Raw genomic sequence first — 15,700 nt, 5'->3', positions numbered from 1 at the left:
GAATTTATCAATTGTCTTTATACATTATTTTCGCTACGTATCATACCTCTCTATGTACATTCTCAGAAAGACCATTCAAACTATTTGGTCTCCGGGCTTTAGCACACAATGACTCATTCCAAAACTAATTCGCAGAAACCTCTTTACATGAGAAATCGATGATAGCACGCAAACAAAACACATTCGTAAGAGATAATCAATCAACTCTCCAAACGTCATATCATAAACCAAAAAAAAAAAGAAGCAATCCTTCGCTTTAATTAATTTTGAATTTATGAAAATAACCAAATCCTGAATATAATAATGTCATCAAGATCAATTGTTGTGATTAATAAATATGAATAAATTACAACTTATTGATAATCTAATTATAAACCTCCAGCGCTTGATCTTGTCCTACCTCTGCTTTCCTCTCCGGCCGTTAGACGAAAACAAAGAACAAAAGCCACAACCAACGGAAGATATCTTAGGAGAAGGTGGATCCAAAGCTGGAGATATCTCCCCAAGTACTCTTGCGCCACCATGGCCACGTCCTCCGTCTGATGCGCTACGTTGCACCGGTGGAGGCGTACTAGCCGCCATTGATCCGTCACGATGATCGTTGTTCAATTCTTCTTGTCTTTCCACGTTGGGACGAATCTCTCCACTCACGAACCTGTCATTCCAGATGAGTCCCGACGATCCTTGTCTCCTAAACGACGTTGTTGATCTCTTCAACGCCATCTTCTTTTCTCTTCTTGTCTTCTTTCAATTGAATTGTGTGATTTTTTTTTGCCTCCCGGAAACTAATATATATTTGAAGAAACGGAAAACAAAGAGAATAATTATGGGAAACTAAGGTTTTTCTTTTTTTGGGAAGTTTTCTTCATAATTTTTGGTTTTTCCTTTTTAATATTTTAAGTTGGAAATTTTCTTTATAATTTTGGTTTTTCCTTTTTAATATTTTAAGTTGGAAGTTTTCTTTTTTGTTTTGTTTACTTTTTCTTATTCAAAATTATTTTCATATTATGGTTTCACATTTGTAGTTAAATAAACAATATTTTAGTAAAATGAGACTGTTTGCCAAAAATAGGAATAGGATAAAACAATTTTAACAAAGAGAGACCTAACTAAATTACTGTTTGTGCAGAAATATTTGATATGTCCTAATGTCTCGAGAAGAGACAAACAACTGCAGTCAGTTGACTTTCTAAATCACCTCTCGATCGAAAAGACAAAGAAAAGAAGAAAAAAAAACAGATCTACATTTGGATATTATCAGTGTTTCCATCCATGCCGAAATGTTTTCTAAGAGATTAGATCGAGAACCCTTAATTCCGATGTTGTATATAGCACAAAAGGAGTAAAACTTCGGCATAGTAAAGTGACAATTTGTAAATATAGTTTAGCATTAGGTTAGATTTATCATCAGGAATATGAACCATTGATGATGTTCCTAACTTAGTAACTTCCTATCCTATAGCTAGTAGGAACTAAAAGTTTAGAGACCAAAATCTTTCTTTCTTTTGTAAAACAATACAAGCTAATGGGAAAACTGTCCTCTTCCATTGATCGGTGTTTTCTTATATACAATACAAGAGTCGATTTCACAAAAGGAATCTAAAATATACATTCATGTACAAAATAGAAAGAGACTTTAAGAAGGAGATAACTGTGAGATCTTGCTGAATTTGGAGATCACGTTCTCGAATAACACCCCCCTCAAGCTGGAGCATATGGATTACAAATGCCAAGCTTGACGATGATAGACTCGAATTCACGCCGGCCTAAAGCTTTAGTGAACACATCAGCTAGTTGATCAGTTGTGTGAACCTTGTTCGTATCAACCCATCTTGAATCGCATCTCTTACAGAGTGACAATCAACCTCGACGTGTTTCGTTCGTTCGTGAAACACGGGATTTGCCGCTATATACAGAGCTGCTTGATTATCGCAATGCAAATCCATTGCTTGATCATGAGAAACTCCAAAATCACCAAGTACACCTCGTAACCACTTAAGTTCCCTTGTAGTTAAGGACATACACCGATATTCTGCCTCAGCCGAGGAGTGTGAGACGATGTCTTGTTTCTTGGTTTTCCAAGACACCGGTGAATCCCCGAGAGTAACAAACCACCCACTCAAAGAACGTCTTGTGAGCGGACATCCTGTGTAATCTGAATCACTCCAACCATGCAGCTGCAAGTCACAATCCGATTTCAAAAATATTCCTTGTCCCACTGTATTTTTGAGATAACGAACCACTCTCAACGTTGCATTCCAGTGATCCTCACGAGGCTCTTTCATAAACTGAGACAACACATGCACTGAATACGCCAAGTCTGGTCGAGTAGCTAACAGGTAAATGAGCCTTCCTACTAGCCGTCTATACCGTGTCGGATCAGCCAACAACGGTCCATCGGAAAGAGCTAAGTGATGTTGGTCCATTTTGTGATTCGAACACACAGTGTTTCAGTTCGATCCATTTTGTGATTGCTGCAACAAATGCTCTGTGTTTTGCTGAAAACTCGCTAATATCAACAAATTTCAGAATAGAAAAATCATTTTCATCACCACTCATGTCGATCTCAGCCACCGTACGTAAAACATAGTCTTTTAGCTTGACAGGAGCAGTTTTTGATCGAGTAGATTTTCTGACCTTTTTCCTCTGTTCTCCTGCAGGTGCTTCTGCAATATTTGGGTCTGCCTCTGAAATTTCATTACGACCAGCTCCATCTTCATCGATCCCACTGTCAACATCAGAATGTGAGAGACCAACACTTTCCTCCTGTGACTGATTTTGAGATTCAACATCTCCGTTTGCAACAACAGATCGAGGTAGAACAACAACTTCTGTCTCTTTTTCCAACAAGCCTGTTTGTTTTTCACCCGTTGTAACATCCTCTTCTTCGACATCACAATAAATTTCTGCGTTCCTTGTCATGTCTGTTCCAACAAACTCCGCTTCTCTATTTCCCGCTATTACACAATCAAAATCTTCCATTTCCTGTGTCCACGTTTCTTCTACTTTCTCAGTCAACATAGGAAACGTATTCTCAACGAACACAACGTCTCTCGACACAAACACTTCTCCACTGGCCAAATCATAAAGGCTCCATCCCTTTTTCCCAAATGGATAACCAATAAAAAGACACTTTCTGCTTCTTGACTCAAATTTATCTCCATGTCGTCTCTGGTTATGCGCATATGCCAAGCACCCAAAGACTCTAAGATTATCATAATTAGGAGAGAACCGATGCAATATCTCATACGGTGTCTTTCCTCCCAATAGACGACTCGGTGTTCTATTTATTAAATAGACCGCAGTTAACACACTTTCTCCCCAAAACTTTGTTGAAAATGAAGACTGAAACAACAAAGCTCTTGCCACATTTAAAATGTGTCTATGTTTTCTTTCTACTCTCCCATTCTGCTGTGGCGTTCCTACACAACTTGTTTGATGAACAATCCCTTGTTCACGAAATTCTGAAGTGAGACAAGTGAATTCTGTTCCATTGTCGCTCCTTACAATCTTGATGTGTTTTCCATACTGTCTATGGATCATTGCAACAAAATCTCTCAAGTTTCTTCCTACTTGTGCTTTGTCACGAATCAAATACACCTAAACAGCCCTTGACTTGTCGTCCACTATGGTTAAGAAATAATATGAATTGCAAATACTAGGAACTCGATACGGTCCCCATAAATCGCAGTGTATCATATCAAAAACATCGGCGCTTTTATTATCACTTGAAACAAACGTATCACGACATTGTTTAGCTTTTAAGCAAGTATCACAAGTCGAAAAATCCCTAGTTCTACCACCAACAGTAGGAAGCAAATCAAAAACATAATTAGATGGATGTCCTAGCCTTTGATGCCACACATCTTCAGCTCCATCCTTATTCATACGCAAAGCAGAAAATTCAATCACACGCCGAAAGAAATACAGCCCATCCTTGAGCTCACCTCCTCCAGTCAGATTCCTCGTTATACGGTCCTGAATCACACATCCTTTATTAGCAATTTGCATCACAAGATCTGACTCAGCAATAAGTTGGGAAACAGAGATCAAATTGCACTTCAAATCTGGGACGTATAACACATTCTTAAGCTTAAACCCATCATCAAAAACAACAGTTCCTTTCTTTCTCGACAAACTATACTCTCCATTTGGCAACCCCACGACACAAGGCAATACATATTTAGAGTCACTAACCAAATCCTCATAACTTGTCATATGGTTAGACGCACCCATATCAAGTACCCAATCCATGGAGATACACTTACCACTTAGGCGAGAGGTTGACCCTTGTTTCTCTTCCAACAACTTAATCAAAGTTGTCCATTGCTCATTGCTCAATCCTGTGTACCCGTTCTTCTCAGCTTCTACACTTGTCTCTCCACCGTCAAGAACAGACACAGCGTTGGCTCGAATGCTCCTACGTCCGCGACCGCCTCCTCTTCCTCCTACCCGTCTGCCACCTCTTGATTTTTCTCCCCACCAAGTTGGGTAGCCAATGATCTGAAAACACGTCTCTGCCGTGTGTCCGGTCTTCTTGCATTTTATGCAAATCAATTTGCTTTTGTCTTCACTTACACCACCTCCACTGGTTCGTGCCACAAAAGCAACTTGTCCTCCTTGTGCTTCTCTTCCTCTCGTCAAAGTATTGATCCTCTCGATCGATTTCACCTTTGAGTACACTTGATTCATGTTAGGAATCGGATCAGTGCTAATAATAGACGCCCGCACAGACCCGTACATGTCATCATCAAGACCCAAGAGAAACTGATGTATATGTTCCTCTTCTCTCTTTTTCTCCAGTTGCCCGCTGAGATTACACGAGCACCCTCCACACTTGCACACCAACTGTTTCTCATAATTCATCAAGTCCTCCCAAAGTACTTGAAGCTTTCCATAGTAATCAATTACACTTAGATTACCTTGCCTACAGTTTGCAAGCTCTGCTTTGATCTCCTGAAACCTTGGTCCGTTTCCTTCGGAAAAACGATCCTTGATTTCCTTCTAGAGCTCCTGCGGATCCTCCTTGTTCGTCAGTGTTCTCCGCACCTTTGGTTCAACCGTGTTCAAGATCCACAACGATACCATTGAATTCACCGAGATCCAATCTTCAAATTCCGGTGAATCCACCTTGGGCTTGGGCACGCTGCCATCCAAGAACCCATACTTCTTCTTCACACGAAAGGCTGTTCTCACAGCTTGTGCCCATTCATCAAAGTTCTCTCCATTGAACTGGACTTGTGCGATGATGGCACCGGGATTTTCATTTGCAGCCAATTGATAAACTGGTGCAACACTCTCAATTTTCTGGACAATGTTTTTCAAATCGTTGTTCGATCCCATAGCCATTGCGTGTTTTCAGATTTAGTTATTAGAACCAAAGCTCTGATACCATGTAAAACAACACAAGCTAACGGAAAAACTGTCCTCTTCCATTGATCGGTGTTTTCTTATATACAATACAAGAGTCGATTCACAAAAGGAATCTAAAATATACATTCATGTACAAAATAGAAAGAGATAACTGTGAGATCTTGCTGAACTTGGAGATCACGTTCTCGAATAACATCTTTCTTTCTTTCGTAAATGGGGAACTAAAAGCACTAGTATGGAGTATGACATGTATGATATATATTATGATCATGGAGCGATCATGCATGAAGCTGGTACTTGGCAGCATTCCAACCCATGTTTTTCCATGCCTTAAAAAAAGCTTTTGCATTTTAAGATTTTTTTTTTTTTCAAATTTTGTTTTTCTCATATTTTTTAAATTGAAAGCTTCCGGTTTGGCTAACCGAACCTCTCCCTTAATTAATTTATTTTTTCATTTGACCAAGGAAAAAAAAAAAAAAAAGTGAAAAAGCCCAAAAACCCAATAAGGCTTTTGACTTTTGTACCCTGTTCGCTCTCTCCCGTCTGTCTGTCTTTTTTATATTCCCCTCACCAACTCGGGGCTCAATTGGGAGCAATCAGCTTCTTCTTCGATTTTTTCCTGTTCGAATCCCCCAGGTTTGTCTCGATCTCAATTTAGTTAGTCAGCAATCACATAACAAGACTGAATTAATTAACCTAAATGTTCTCTTTCTGTTTGTTACAAGACACTTTTACCCTAAATTCGTCATAATAGCTTTAGATTGGTAAATCGAAAATTGTATCTCGAGGTTTTCCCACACAAAAAAAAAAAAAACCCTAATTTCGAGGTCTCTGGGTTTGTTTCTTCCTGTGCTTGTGATATATAATAAGATTTGGCTTTACGTTGAATTATATGTATCTTTGATTCTCCAATCAAATTCTGTATATATATGATAAGACTTGGCCTTACGTTGAGATACAAGTCTTTAAAATGTATGTGACTCTCTGATTCAAGTATTTTACTTATCACACTTAGGTTGACATTCATGTACACTGTCTCATGAAACTGTCTTATTTTTGGTAAAATTTCAGAAGATAGATATACATATGGCTACATCAAGGTTCCAAGCGTTCTTGAACAGTCCGATTGGCCCTAAAACCACCCATTTCTGGGGGCCTATTGCTAACTGGGGTTTTGTTGCTGCTGTATGTTTCTCTTTCCATGTCTTTTTTTTATTTATTATTAATATCAATCCATCCTTTTTTTTTGTTGATCCATTGGATTCGTTTATAGTTTCGAATTGATTTCACTACAGGGTTTGGTGGATATGCAGAAGCCTCCTGAAATGATTTCTGGAAACATGTCTTCAGGTAACATATGTAATAAAGAGATCCCCCCCCCCCCCCCCCCCTTTTATATGCAAACATTATTATTAGCTAAGCCTCTCATTACATCTTTTGCTTTGTACAGCGATGTGCGTTTACTCTGCATTGTTCATGAGATTTGCCTGGATGGTGCAACCCCGCAACTACTTGCTACTTGCGTGTCATGCATCAAACGAGACTGTACAGCTCTATCAGCTCTCACGTTGGGCTAGAGCCCAGGGGTAAGTTCTATTCTACGGGGAACCATATATATACACGTGAACAGATAGCCTAATATTGAAACTTGAAAACAATTTTGCTTTTAGGATTACTGTTCCAACTTTAAAAGGCTTTATAGGAAATAATCCCTAAATGTGCTTTTAATGACAGGTATTTATCCTCCAAGAAAGAAGAGGAGAAACCGTCTCAGTAAACCAAAATGGAGGAAAGGTTTCTTCAAACGATCATTCAGCATTTGTTCTTGGGAATTACTGAATCTCTGTCGTTTTATTCTATATTTTCCTTTGAAACGTTGTTTGTGTTGTGTCCCCAAGCTTTGGTTGCTTCACTTGTGTTGGATCGCTCACTGACATTATCCTCTTTTGTTTGATAAGTAACCCGCTTGTAATAAAATTTGGGACCAGTTCACATTTCGTGTTCAAAATTCGAAACCTGAAAAATATGTCCAGCTCCTGCAGTTGTTAACCATACTGCAGTGCCCGTCCCATGGTTTCAGAATGTCAAAAAGTTTCTGTTCTTAGATTTGATTTTTTAAGTTGTTGAGAATTCGCAGCAGTCTTTTTATACATTTTTGTGAGCCCAAGGACAACCGTTTTATATGACTGTATTTGTTGCAAGTATTCTCCCCGCTGTGCGAAACTAGGGGAATTGGAGGGAGATTGGCAGAACGCTAGTAGGCATTTTTGTTTCTTCCTTCATCAGTTCAAGCATGTTGATTCCTTTCCTTGGTTGGTTTTAAAGAGTTCCTAACACCGTTGGTTACTTCAGCGGGAGGGAGAAAACCCTTCTGTTCATGGTTGGATGGTTGTGTGACGGACAAAGAAATGTTCCAAGTCCATGGAGGAAGTTCACAAGATTTCCCCAAAGCTAGAGCACTACTGATGCATGATCCATCTCTTGGGGCGTGTTGGCAAGCTGCAAGAAGCCCCTATGATCCCATCGAAACAATGCCGATGAAGCCAGACGCTGTTGTATTTTGGAACCCTTTTGGGTGCTTGTAGTTTCTTTTGAACTGTTGGGATGGCAAGCTTGAACCTTGGGAGTAGACTTGAAGTTCATTCATTTACTGTGGAAGATAAATCAAACCCCTAGATCTTATGAGACATCTATCAGGTTTTTGACGTAGTTTTAAGGAGAATGAATCCCGACAAGAGTCATTTTGATTCTATGCTTCAGCTTGAAAACTATATGGATATGACAGTAGATGTTTTGTTCACTTGTCTAATAACAATAAACTGAATCTATTGAAACTATTTGATTTTGGTGTCTTCACGTTCATATATATATTCCCGTCAAATGAATTTCATTTCCGATTCTGTATAAAGTATCCAGTTGAACCAAACCGGAATGCCATTGTAATTATGTATATATAAACATTACATAACAAGGTTTCCCAGAGGTTCAGATTCTGTAAACAAAGTTGCCTTGTCTATCTTGTTGCAAGTTTCATAACAGAGGCTTCTTTATTGTGTTCACAAACTAATCTAATCATCTTTATTGGAACCTCATAACAATCCCCACAAACTAAGTAGTAATAAGAAAGCTCATTTAAAAGGAACAAGCTTGAATGTTCAGGTAAATCCTTTACACATCTTTCTTACACCCAAAACGAAGTGCACTGTCACAAACAAAGGTGTTTTCGTGTTACCTATGAGCCGTTGGTTGTACACATTCGACCCATGTTCATTGGTGCACCAGGAACCAGTGAGCCAGGGACTGTGGCAGTGCTTGATCGCCTTCTGTCTTTGTTCATTGAGTTCAGACGAATGAAATACTTTTGAGGGTGGCTCGCGTTCTTGTTTACTACAAAGTTTCGAGAATTGCTACGCCGATCACCTTTCCCGTACTAATCCAAATCCTAGAAGAAATAACATGTGACGTAGAAAAGACAAAGGGCAACAGCTCATCATAACCAAAAAGGGCAGAAACTTCCGGGTCATAGTATCAAACATGAAAAACACAAACCACTGTTTAACGGAACCTAAAAACGCTTGTAGATAATAACACATTAAGGTTTTGTCTCGCATCTACCTCTACAGCTAATCTGCATATAAAATGCCACAAAAGTCAGAATCCTACTTCTCAACTGCTTCTCCACTGCATTCCAATTTCGTAACTAAGCACGAAACACATGTTTAGACACCGGCGTTAAGTGTTGAATACGAACCTCGTGACTTCTTGTCTCACTTTTCCTATTTAATAACTAGCTACGCATTTTCTAATTTACTAGGAGGATCTATCACCGCCAAAACTCAATTTGTCGAAAAAGCACATGTAAACCACCAAATAGATCAAGATGACAGGGGATTAGATCAAGATAAATGGCAAAACACAAGTTTATACGAATGGTGTAAGAATCAGACAAAGAAGCACTTTATTTTTACACTCTATCAACAAAAGATAGACCTCACTGTTACATCAGTTTCCCATATTTTTATCAAGTGAGAAAACAGACGAGTAATATGTGCCACTCATAGAACCATTATTATACTCAACTCTAGTTTTTACACCTTATCTACCCTAATAACATCCCAAAACCACTTGCATCCTCAAAAGAGAAAAATGAAGACTAATGGGGTTTCACCATGAGAAAACAGCATCTAGCTTCAACAAGTGGTGGAAAAGACGTTCAAAATGTCCCCGCGGTTAGCTAGCATCTTTCCATCATGTCTAACATGATGGATGTAATGATATAGCAACTAGGACAGGGAGGTAAAGAAAATTTATGAGAACAGCTTCCTCTGTCCCATGCCAAGTTATAAATTCAACAAAATCTGAGACTTGTGAAAAATATCACGCAACTAAAACCACTTAAAGAAATTTCTACTTTTCCTTCCCTGTATCCTCCGGAGTTAGCTAGTTTACCTGGGGTCAGTCCCCCCTAAAAACAAACCTAATCCTTCTTTAAAAAAATAAATGAAAGTCTCAGATAGAGGAGACCAAGAACCTTATATTTCCAGTGAGAGTCTTGATTGTAAGTACAGTATGACTTTGAAAACTCTGGACTTCTCAAAAGTTCACAAAACTAGACACCCAAGAGTACCTAAAATTGTCACTAGAGAGATACTATCAATGTTCTCGAACACAATGAAGACACACAGAATAAACATGGAAATAATATTAAAAGAATGAGAAGAAGCAGAAAATGACTAGCTGCATAAATAAACAAATATCACCTGTGGTCATCCTCAGAAAACGGAATACCCTTTCGTGCTCCTGACCGGACTTTGTTTTTACCTCCTTGGTTAGAGACTCCCGCATGACTGTTACCTCCTTTCTTACTACTTCCTCCTTCATCACCATTTGATCCAACAGGTTGCTGATATACACTGCCAAGGAGACTTGGGGAGAGTGTCTCAAAATCACCTTGTGCACTTTGCTCAAATAACGCCAGATCAGTGTCATCAACCATTCCAGAATGTAAAACCAGATCCACGAGCTAATTTGGCAATGGTAGGCCACCCTGAACTGGAACCTGCAGAGATGAGTATCTCGAAATGAGAGCACTTAAAAACCAATCTTCATGACAGGTAATAACGTAGGCTTGAATAAAAAAAGTTTGCAATCTTCTACAGGAGAAGGAGCCACTAAACAAACCTAAGTATAACAGGTGTGATTATCTTTCTATCTTAAGTCAAGGTATAAACTGATTCAGGCATGGAATGCGCCTTTAATTATAAATAGTAGGTACCTGCGGATAAATGATCTTCAATAAAATTTACCTTCACAGTGTGTCAATGGCAGAAATATTAACCCTGAGAAAACTGCTAATGAAAACATAACTTAGAACAAGGGGACTGTGGTGCAATGAAAAAAAGCAGATAATATTCAAAAGCAAAAAGAAAACCCAACAGGGGAGCCAGATATAAGGAAAGAGAGCAAACTTAATGCAGCTTGATGATACAACAGTAATGATTTCACTAAAACCTTAAATAAATTAAAAAAAAAAAAAAAAAAAAAAAGTAGAGAAGCAGCTAATTCAAACATGGACAGAAACAGAGTAGGAAACAGAGTAGCAAACATGGAAGCCAAGGTGGGGGGAAGTGGAGAAGACAGCATCGGACCAGAGGACGTTCCCCCAAATGTCGCCTTCCCACATCTGCATCGAAATCTCAGCACACCAAATCTCCAGTGTCTTGGGATCAGCATCCCCAACGAGCAAGTCCCAGAAGACGAGAATGTTGCCACGAGAAGAGGTGAGGAGTTTGTTGCCCGGCATGAAGCCAAAGAGGCCGTTTTTGTGACCATGATTGAGCAAATAGCACTGCCACACATCCGCCAAGTCCCCACGGAAAGAGATCATACTGTAATCGGGATCGGAATAAATGTTTAAAAAGGGTTTCAGAGCATTTAAACCATATACATTCCTCCAAACCATGGCCCCTTGCCTTACCCTGCTCAGAGGGTCACACCACATTATAGACCCGTCGGCATGCATACAGTATAACAATCTATCTGTTGCACAATAATTAAAATCATTCCACAAACCTTCTACCCTCGGAAAGTTGCAGGACACAGTAAAAGTCTCCTCCCCCTGCACCCCCTTCCTAGCCTCTGTCATCAGCAGCTGGTCCGGGATAACAACTCTACTCCAAGTTTGCAACTTTGGGTCGAATACCTCTGCCCAGATTGAGGGATCCTCCTCGCAGCCTCCAAACACGTATATCTTGCCGTCTAAGACGCCAGCACGGGCGCCAGCGCGAGCAACACTCATGGAAGGGAGGTAGCTCCACGTGTGAGTCCGACAATCCAGGTACGAGACAAGCGCGGTTTTCGAGTATTTTTTCCATCCGCCAATTACATAGATCCCACACCCCAGGGAAACCAAGGTCGCTGATCGCGGAGTTGGGAACGACGGGATCGGGATCAGCCGATTCCGATTATTTTTTACACAGCGGCGGAGGATGAACCAGCGCGGGTTTCGCTCAATTGGAGAGTCATTGAATACATACACGCACTCCTCCGTGCAACCCATCCGGGATCGTGTCTCGTAGAACTCAGGCGAAACCACCAGTGAGCGGTAGCTCTTTGAGGCCATTGATAAGGCCGCGTGATCTACTCTTGACACGCGGGCAAAGCAAGCTATAGCAATCTCATCTGGCAAAGACCATAACCCACACGACGGAGACGGAGACGGAGACGCTTTCTTACGCGATTGCTCTACCGCGGCGGACATCATCCGTCAAAGTCTTCTCCTTTATTTTAATTTATTTGAGAGAAAACGGTGAAATTGTGTATTTAAGTGTTCTACTGATACGCTCGCTAATTGAAAAAACCAAGAACAAAAGCAACCAGGCCTGGTTAGGTGGCCCAAAATCGGCCCGTGCTTAGACTCGGTGGAGAAACTGGAACTAATTGAATTCGATTACTTAGAAGAAATTGGTCTTACGCAGTAGTAGCAGCTCAAACCTCTTAATTTTCTCTTTTCTAATCCTCTATTTTTTTTTCTCTCTTTTTTTTTTTCAACAAAGGTAATTTATTCAGAATAAAATCTGTCCAAATACAAAGTTTCCATCAACCAAATTAGAGGATTAGAACAATCAAAATAAAAATCTAAGCTATTACAACCCTTCTTTACCAATAAATGAGCAGCTTCATTATTGGTACGATGAATAAAGGAAAATTGAATGTCACTAAAGCATCTTGAGCAGAGCTTAATATCCTGGATTAGACTGTGAATTGAGATATCTATTGAAGAATCAGAGAGGCAATCCATCAAAATTTTACAATCACCTTCAAAGCATAAATGCGTGTATCCAAGATTAACAGTTTGTTGAATTGCCAATAACAGAGCCTCTGCTTCACCTTCGAGAGAGTTCATTGCTGCCCTTAGAACACTTGATCCCCAATGTGTAGCCATACCATCATTATTTCGAACAACCCATCCTCCTATTGTTGTTTTTGTATTTGCTATGTAGCTTACATCGAAATTGCATTTTACCATTTTTTTCTCTCTTATTAAAATCTCTTTTCCTTGTATGTTTTCTATTTGAATGAATAGAATCATCGTTTGTCCAAAAAAAAAAAATTAAAATCTCTTTAACACCTATTTATAGAGTTTTGACTTTTGATTTTTAACACACAAATAATAAATTGCTAATTTACAAAATAACGTTTTCCATTTTTCGTGTTTACACAAATAATAAATTGCTAATTTACATAATAACGTTTTCCATTTTTCGTGTTTACACAAATAATAAATTGCTAATTTACATAATAACGTTTTCCATTTTTCGTGTTTACACAAATAATAAATTGCTAATTTACATTCTACCCGCCAAAACAAGTGCAGAAGTAGTCTTGGATGTCTCTGAATCCTTGGCTTCTGAAAAAAGCTTTGTGACATGCTCCACAATAGTCATATCACCACTAGCAAAAGACTTCTCAGTTTATTCAAATTTATTCAAATTTATTCAATAATTTCAAAAAATAAGAAAATAATGGGAAAATGTCAAAATATCATTAATTTATTCAAATTGGTGAAACAAAGTACGAACTTTACACTTAGTAGATTAAATATCTAACTTTTATTGACTTTCCAAATAAGTCATGAATTTTTTTTAAAAATCACAAATTCGAGTTGATTTTGTCAAATAAAACATGAGTTTGAATTTTCAAATTTAACGGTTTGATTATCTATTAACAAATTCTTTTAAATTGTAAAATTTATAATTTATCTTAAAAAGTCAATTTTATGTTTAGTCTCCATTGACAAATTTCGTTAATATCAAACTTTATTTGATAAGATAAAAAAAATTGTGATTTATTTGAAAAATCAATAAAAATTAAAGATTTTTTTCACTACTTTTGATAAGCTGATGATTTTTTTGACATTTTTTCCCTTAAATAATTTATTTTGTTTCATTGATATTAATGTTTGTTTGTATCACGGATTAAGTGGGCCGAACTAGTCTACTTTGTTACGATTTCAATAATTAAAAGAATGCACATCTCTATATTAGTAAAAGAGAAGTACAAAATTGAATTCGGATCGGATCAAAATTAAAACAAACTCGAAATTAAACATTTGGATATTTGGAAATCGGATCATTTGTTGGGCATGGATATAAACCCGAAAATCAAAAAGCAATAATTAATTTTTATAAAACGAATTAATTTTTAGAAAACAATAATTAGCCAATATTTATGGAAATTATTTCAAGTTGTTACCATAAAAATCAAGCTATTAAATTCGAAATTGTATATATAATAAATATATTTTATTTTAGTTATACAATTTTAGATATTTATGGAAACAATAATCAAATTTTATATTACCAAATCATCATTTATTTCAAATTTTAGGAATTTCCTAAACAAAACTATGCTTATAAATTTCAATTACTACATATAGAAGAAACGCTTAACTTGAACAATTTAATAAAGAATATTACACAAATATATTCTAATTTAATTTGTTCTTAATTATAGCTAACTAGATTCTGACCTGCACGTATGCGTGCGGGGTTGATTTTAAAAAGCAAGTCTAAATTGTGCGGAATTGATTTCAAAAACTAAGTCTAAACTATGTCTCGATAGCCATCCCCCTAACATATATAATATTTTCTTTCCCCGTAAAAAGTCGTCCCTCTAAACCCAAATAGTAAATACCTCTAGTTGCTCAATAAATCATTTTATCTCATTTATTAAATATATTTCAAGCTAAAATTAATTAATTCTAATTATAAATTGTTTTACCATAAATACAATACGGTTTCAGAAAACTTAAATTTTGATAATTATGTCATATCTATTACAAATTATTATAAGATTTTAATACTATATATATATCTGGAAAATACATAAGATATATAGTTTGATGTTTTGTTTATTTTGAAAAGCTCATAAACAACTTGAAAATCCGCAGGATTCACCAAAAAAATACATATATTTAGTTATCCAAATTTTCAAATCTTGTCTCGTTACCCGAAATTTTCATCTGGTATTCGATCAAAAATAGTTTAGAAAATGTATTTTATTTTATGAATTACCGTTCACGTCTCATACCTGTTAGTTGAAATTAAAAATAGCTCTACGAATTTTTTTGAATATATATTACTATCTCGTCCCTCTTGTATTTTCTAAAACTTTTAAAGTTATTATAATTCATATGGATCAAATGCATTTAATCTACTATGGTAATGTGTGTTATCAAATGGATTATATAGGTTGGTATTTCTTTGGCTTCATCGATTTCTAAATATTATTATGTTTCTGTTGTACTTTTAACTTGAGACATTCATAAAGTAAAACAAATTATTTCCAAATTTCTGTCTTGTTCCCATTCTCGATTTTTTATCTCTAATAACTGTATCCGAACCTTGACAAAAGATAAGTATGCATGTTTGCTGAAAACAAATCACATGAGAAGTAATTTTTTTTTAAATTCTTTACGATTTAAAAACATTTAATGTTAGTTTTCTGAAGATGTTTGGAATCATTTTTTGAACACAATATCTTTATCTTATAGTGTGAAGAGCATATATACACTTGTAACTTTTACTTAGAAGGTTATGACCACTTTTGACAAAAAAAAAAAAAGGTTATGAACATTATTAAAATATCCACCAGAAATTAGCTTATATTATATTCTCTAAACGGTGTATTAACATGAAATAAGAAGACAGTTCTGACTTCTCCTCATACACAACTTATATAAACATAAGTTTTATATAAAAAAAATTAGAACCAAGCATTAAAAACATAAGAGGAACCGTAGATGGGTTAAAAAAAATTATTTCTA

At 37.0% G+C, this 15,700-nt stretch overlaps 2 protein-coding genes and 1 pseudogene across 11 annotated transcripts; 1 reads left to right on the top strand and 2 right to left on the bottom strand.

Moving 5' to 3' along the window:
* Positions 1-220: 220 nt before the first annotated feature.
* LOC104706356 (uncharacterized protein At1g15400-like) lies at positions 221-885 on the bottom strand (annotated as a pseudogene).
* Positions 886-5,842: 4,957 nt separating this feature from the next.
* Positions 5,843-7,367, top strand: LOC104706355 (mitochondrial pyruvate carrier 1). Its single transcript, XM_087461724.1, has 5 exons — positions 5,843-6,009; positions 6,445-6,558; positions 6,669-6,723; positions 6,824-6,959; positions 7,108-7,367. The coding sequence occupies exons 2-5, from the start codon at positions 6,460-6,462 to the stop codon at positions 7,148-7,150; spliced, it is 333 nt and encodes a 110-aa protein (XP_087317850.1). The 5' UTR covers positions 5,843-6,009; positions 6,445-6,459; the 3' UTR covers positions 7,151-7,367.
* A 1,052-nt stretch (positions 7,368-8,419) lies between these two features.
* Positions 8,420-12,246, bottom strand: LOC104706353 (F-box/kelch-repeat protein At4g39560). 10 transcript variants are annotated; one of them, XM_087461717.1, is made up of 4 exons: positions 11,446-12,246; positions 10,649-11,351; positions 10,134-10,432; positions 8,420-8,815 (listed from the first exon to the last, which is right to left on the bottom strand). In XM_087461717.1, exons 1-2 carry the CDS (start codon positions 12,134-12,136, stop codon positions 11,347-11,349), a joined length of 696 nt encoding a protein of 231 aa, XP_087317843.1. In that variant the 5' UTR covers positions 12,137-12,246; the 3' UTR covers positions 8,420-8,815; positions 10,134-10,432; positions 10,649-11,346. The 10 variants fall into 10 exon arrangements, with proteins under 10 accessions (XP_087317843.1, XP_087317848.1, XP_087317844.1 ...); XM_087461722.1 differs by having other exon boundaries at positions 10,649-11,261; positions 11,446-12,170; XM_087461718.1 differs by having other exon boundaries at positions 8,420-10,432; positions 10,555-11,351.
* Positions 12,247-15,700: the final 3,454 nt, after the last annotated feature.

Source organism: Camelina sativa, chromosome 8 (genome assembly GCF_030686135.1).
Source record: "Camelina sativa cultivar CO46 ecotype springtype chromosome 8, ASM3068613v1".
In the NCBI taxonomy this organism is placed as follows: domain Eukaryota; kingdom Viridiplantae; phylum Streptophyta; class Magnoliopsida; order Brassicales; family Brassicaceae; genus Camelina; species Camelina sativa.
Note: the sequence above shows the minus strand (reverse complement) of the source record. Positions and strands in the feature narration are given on the sequence as shown.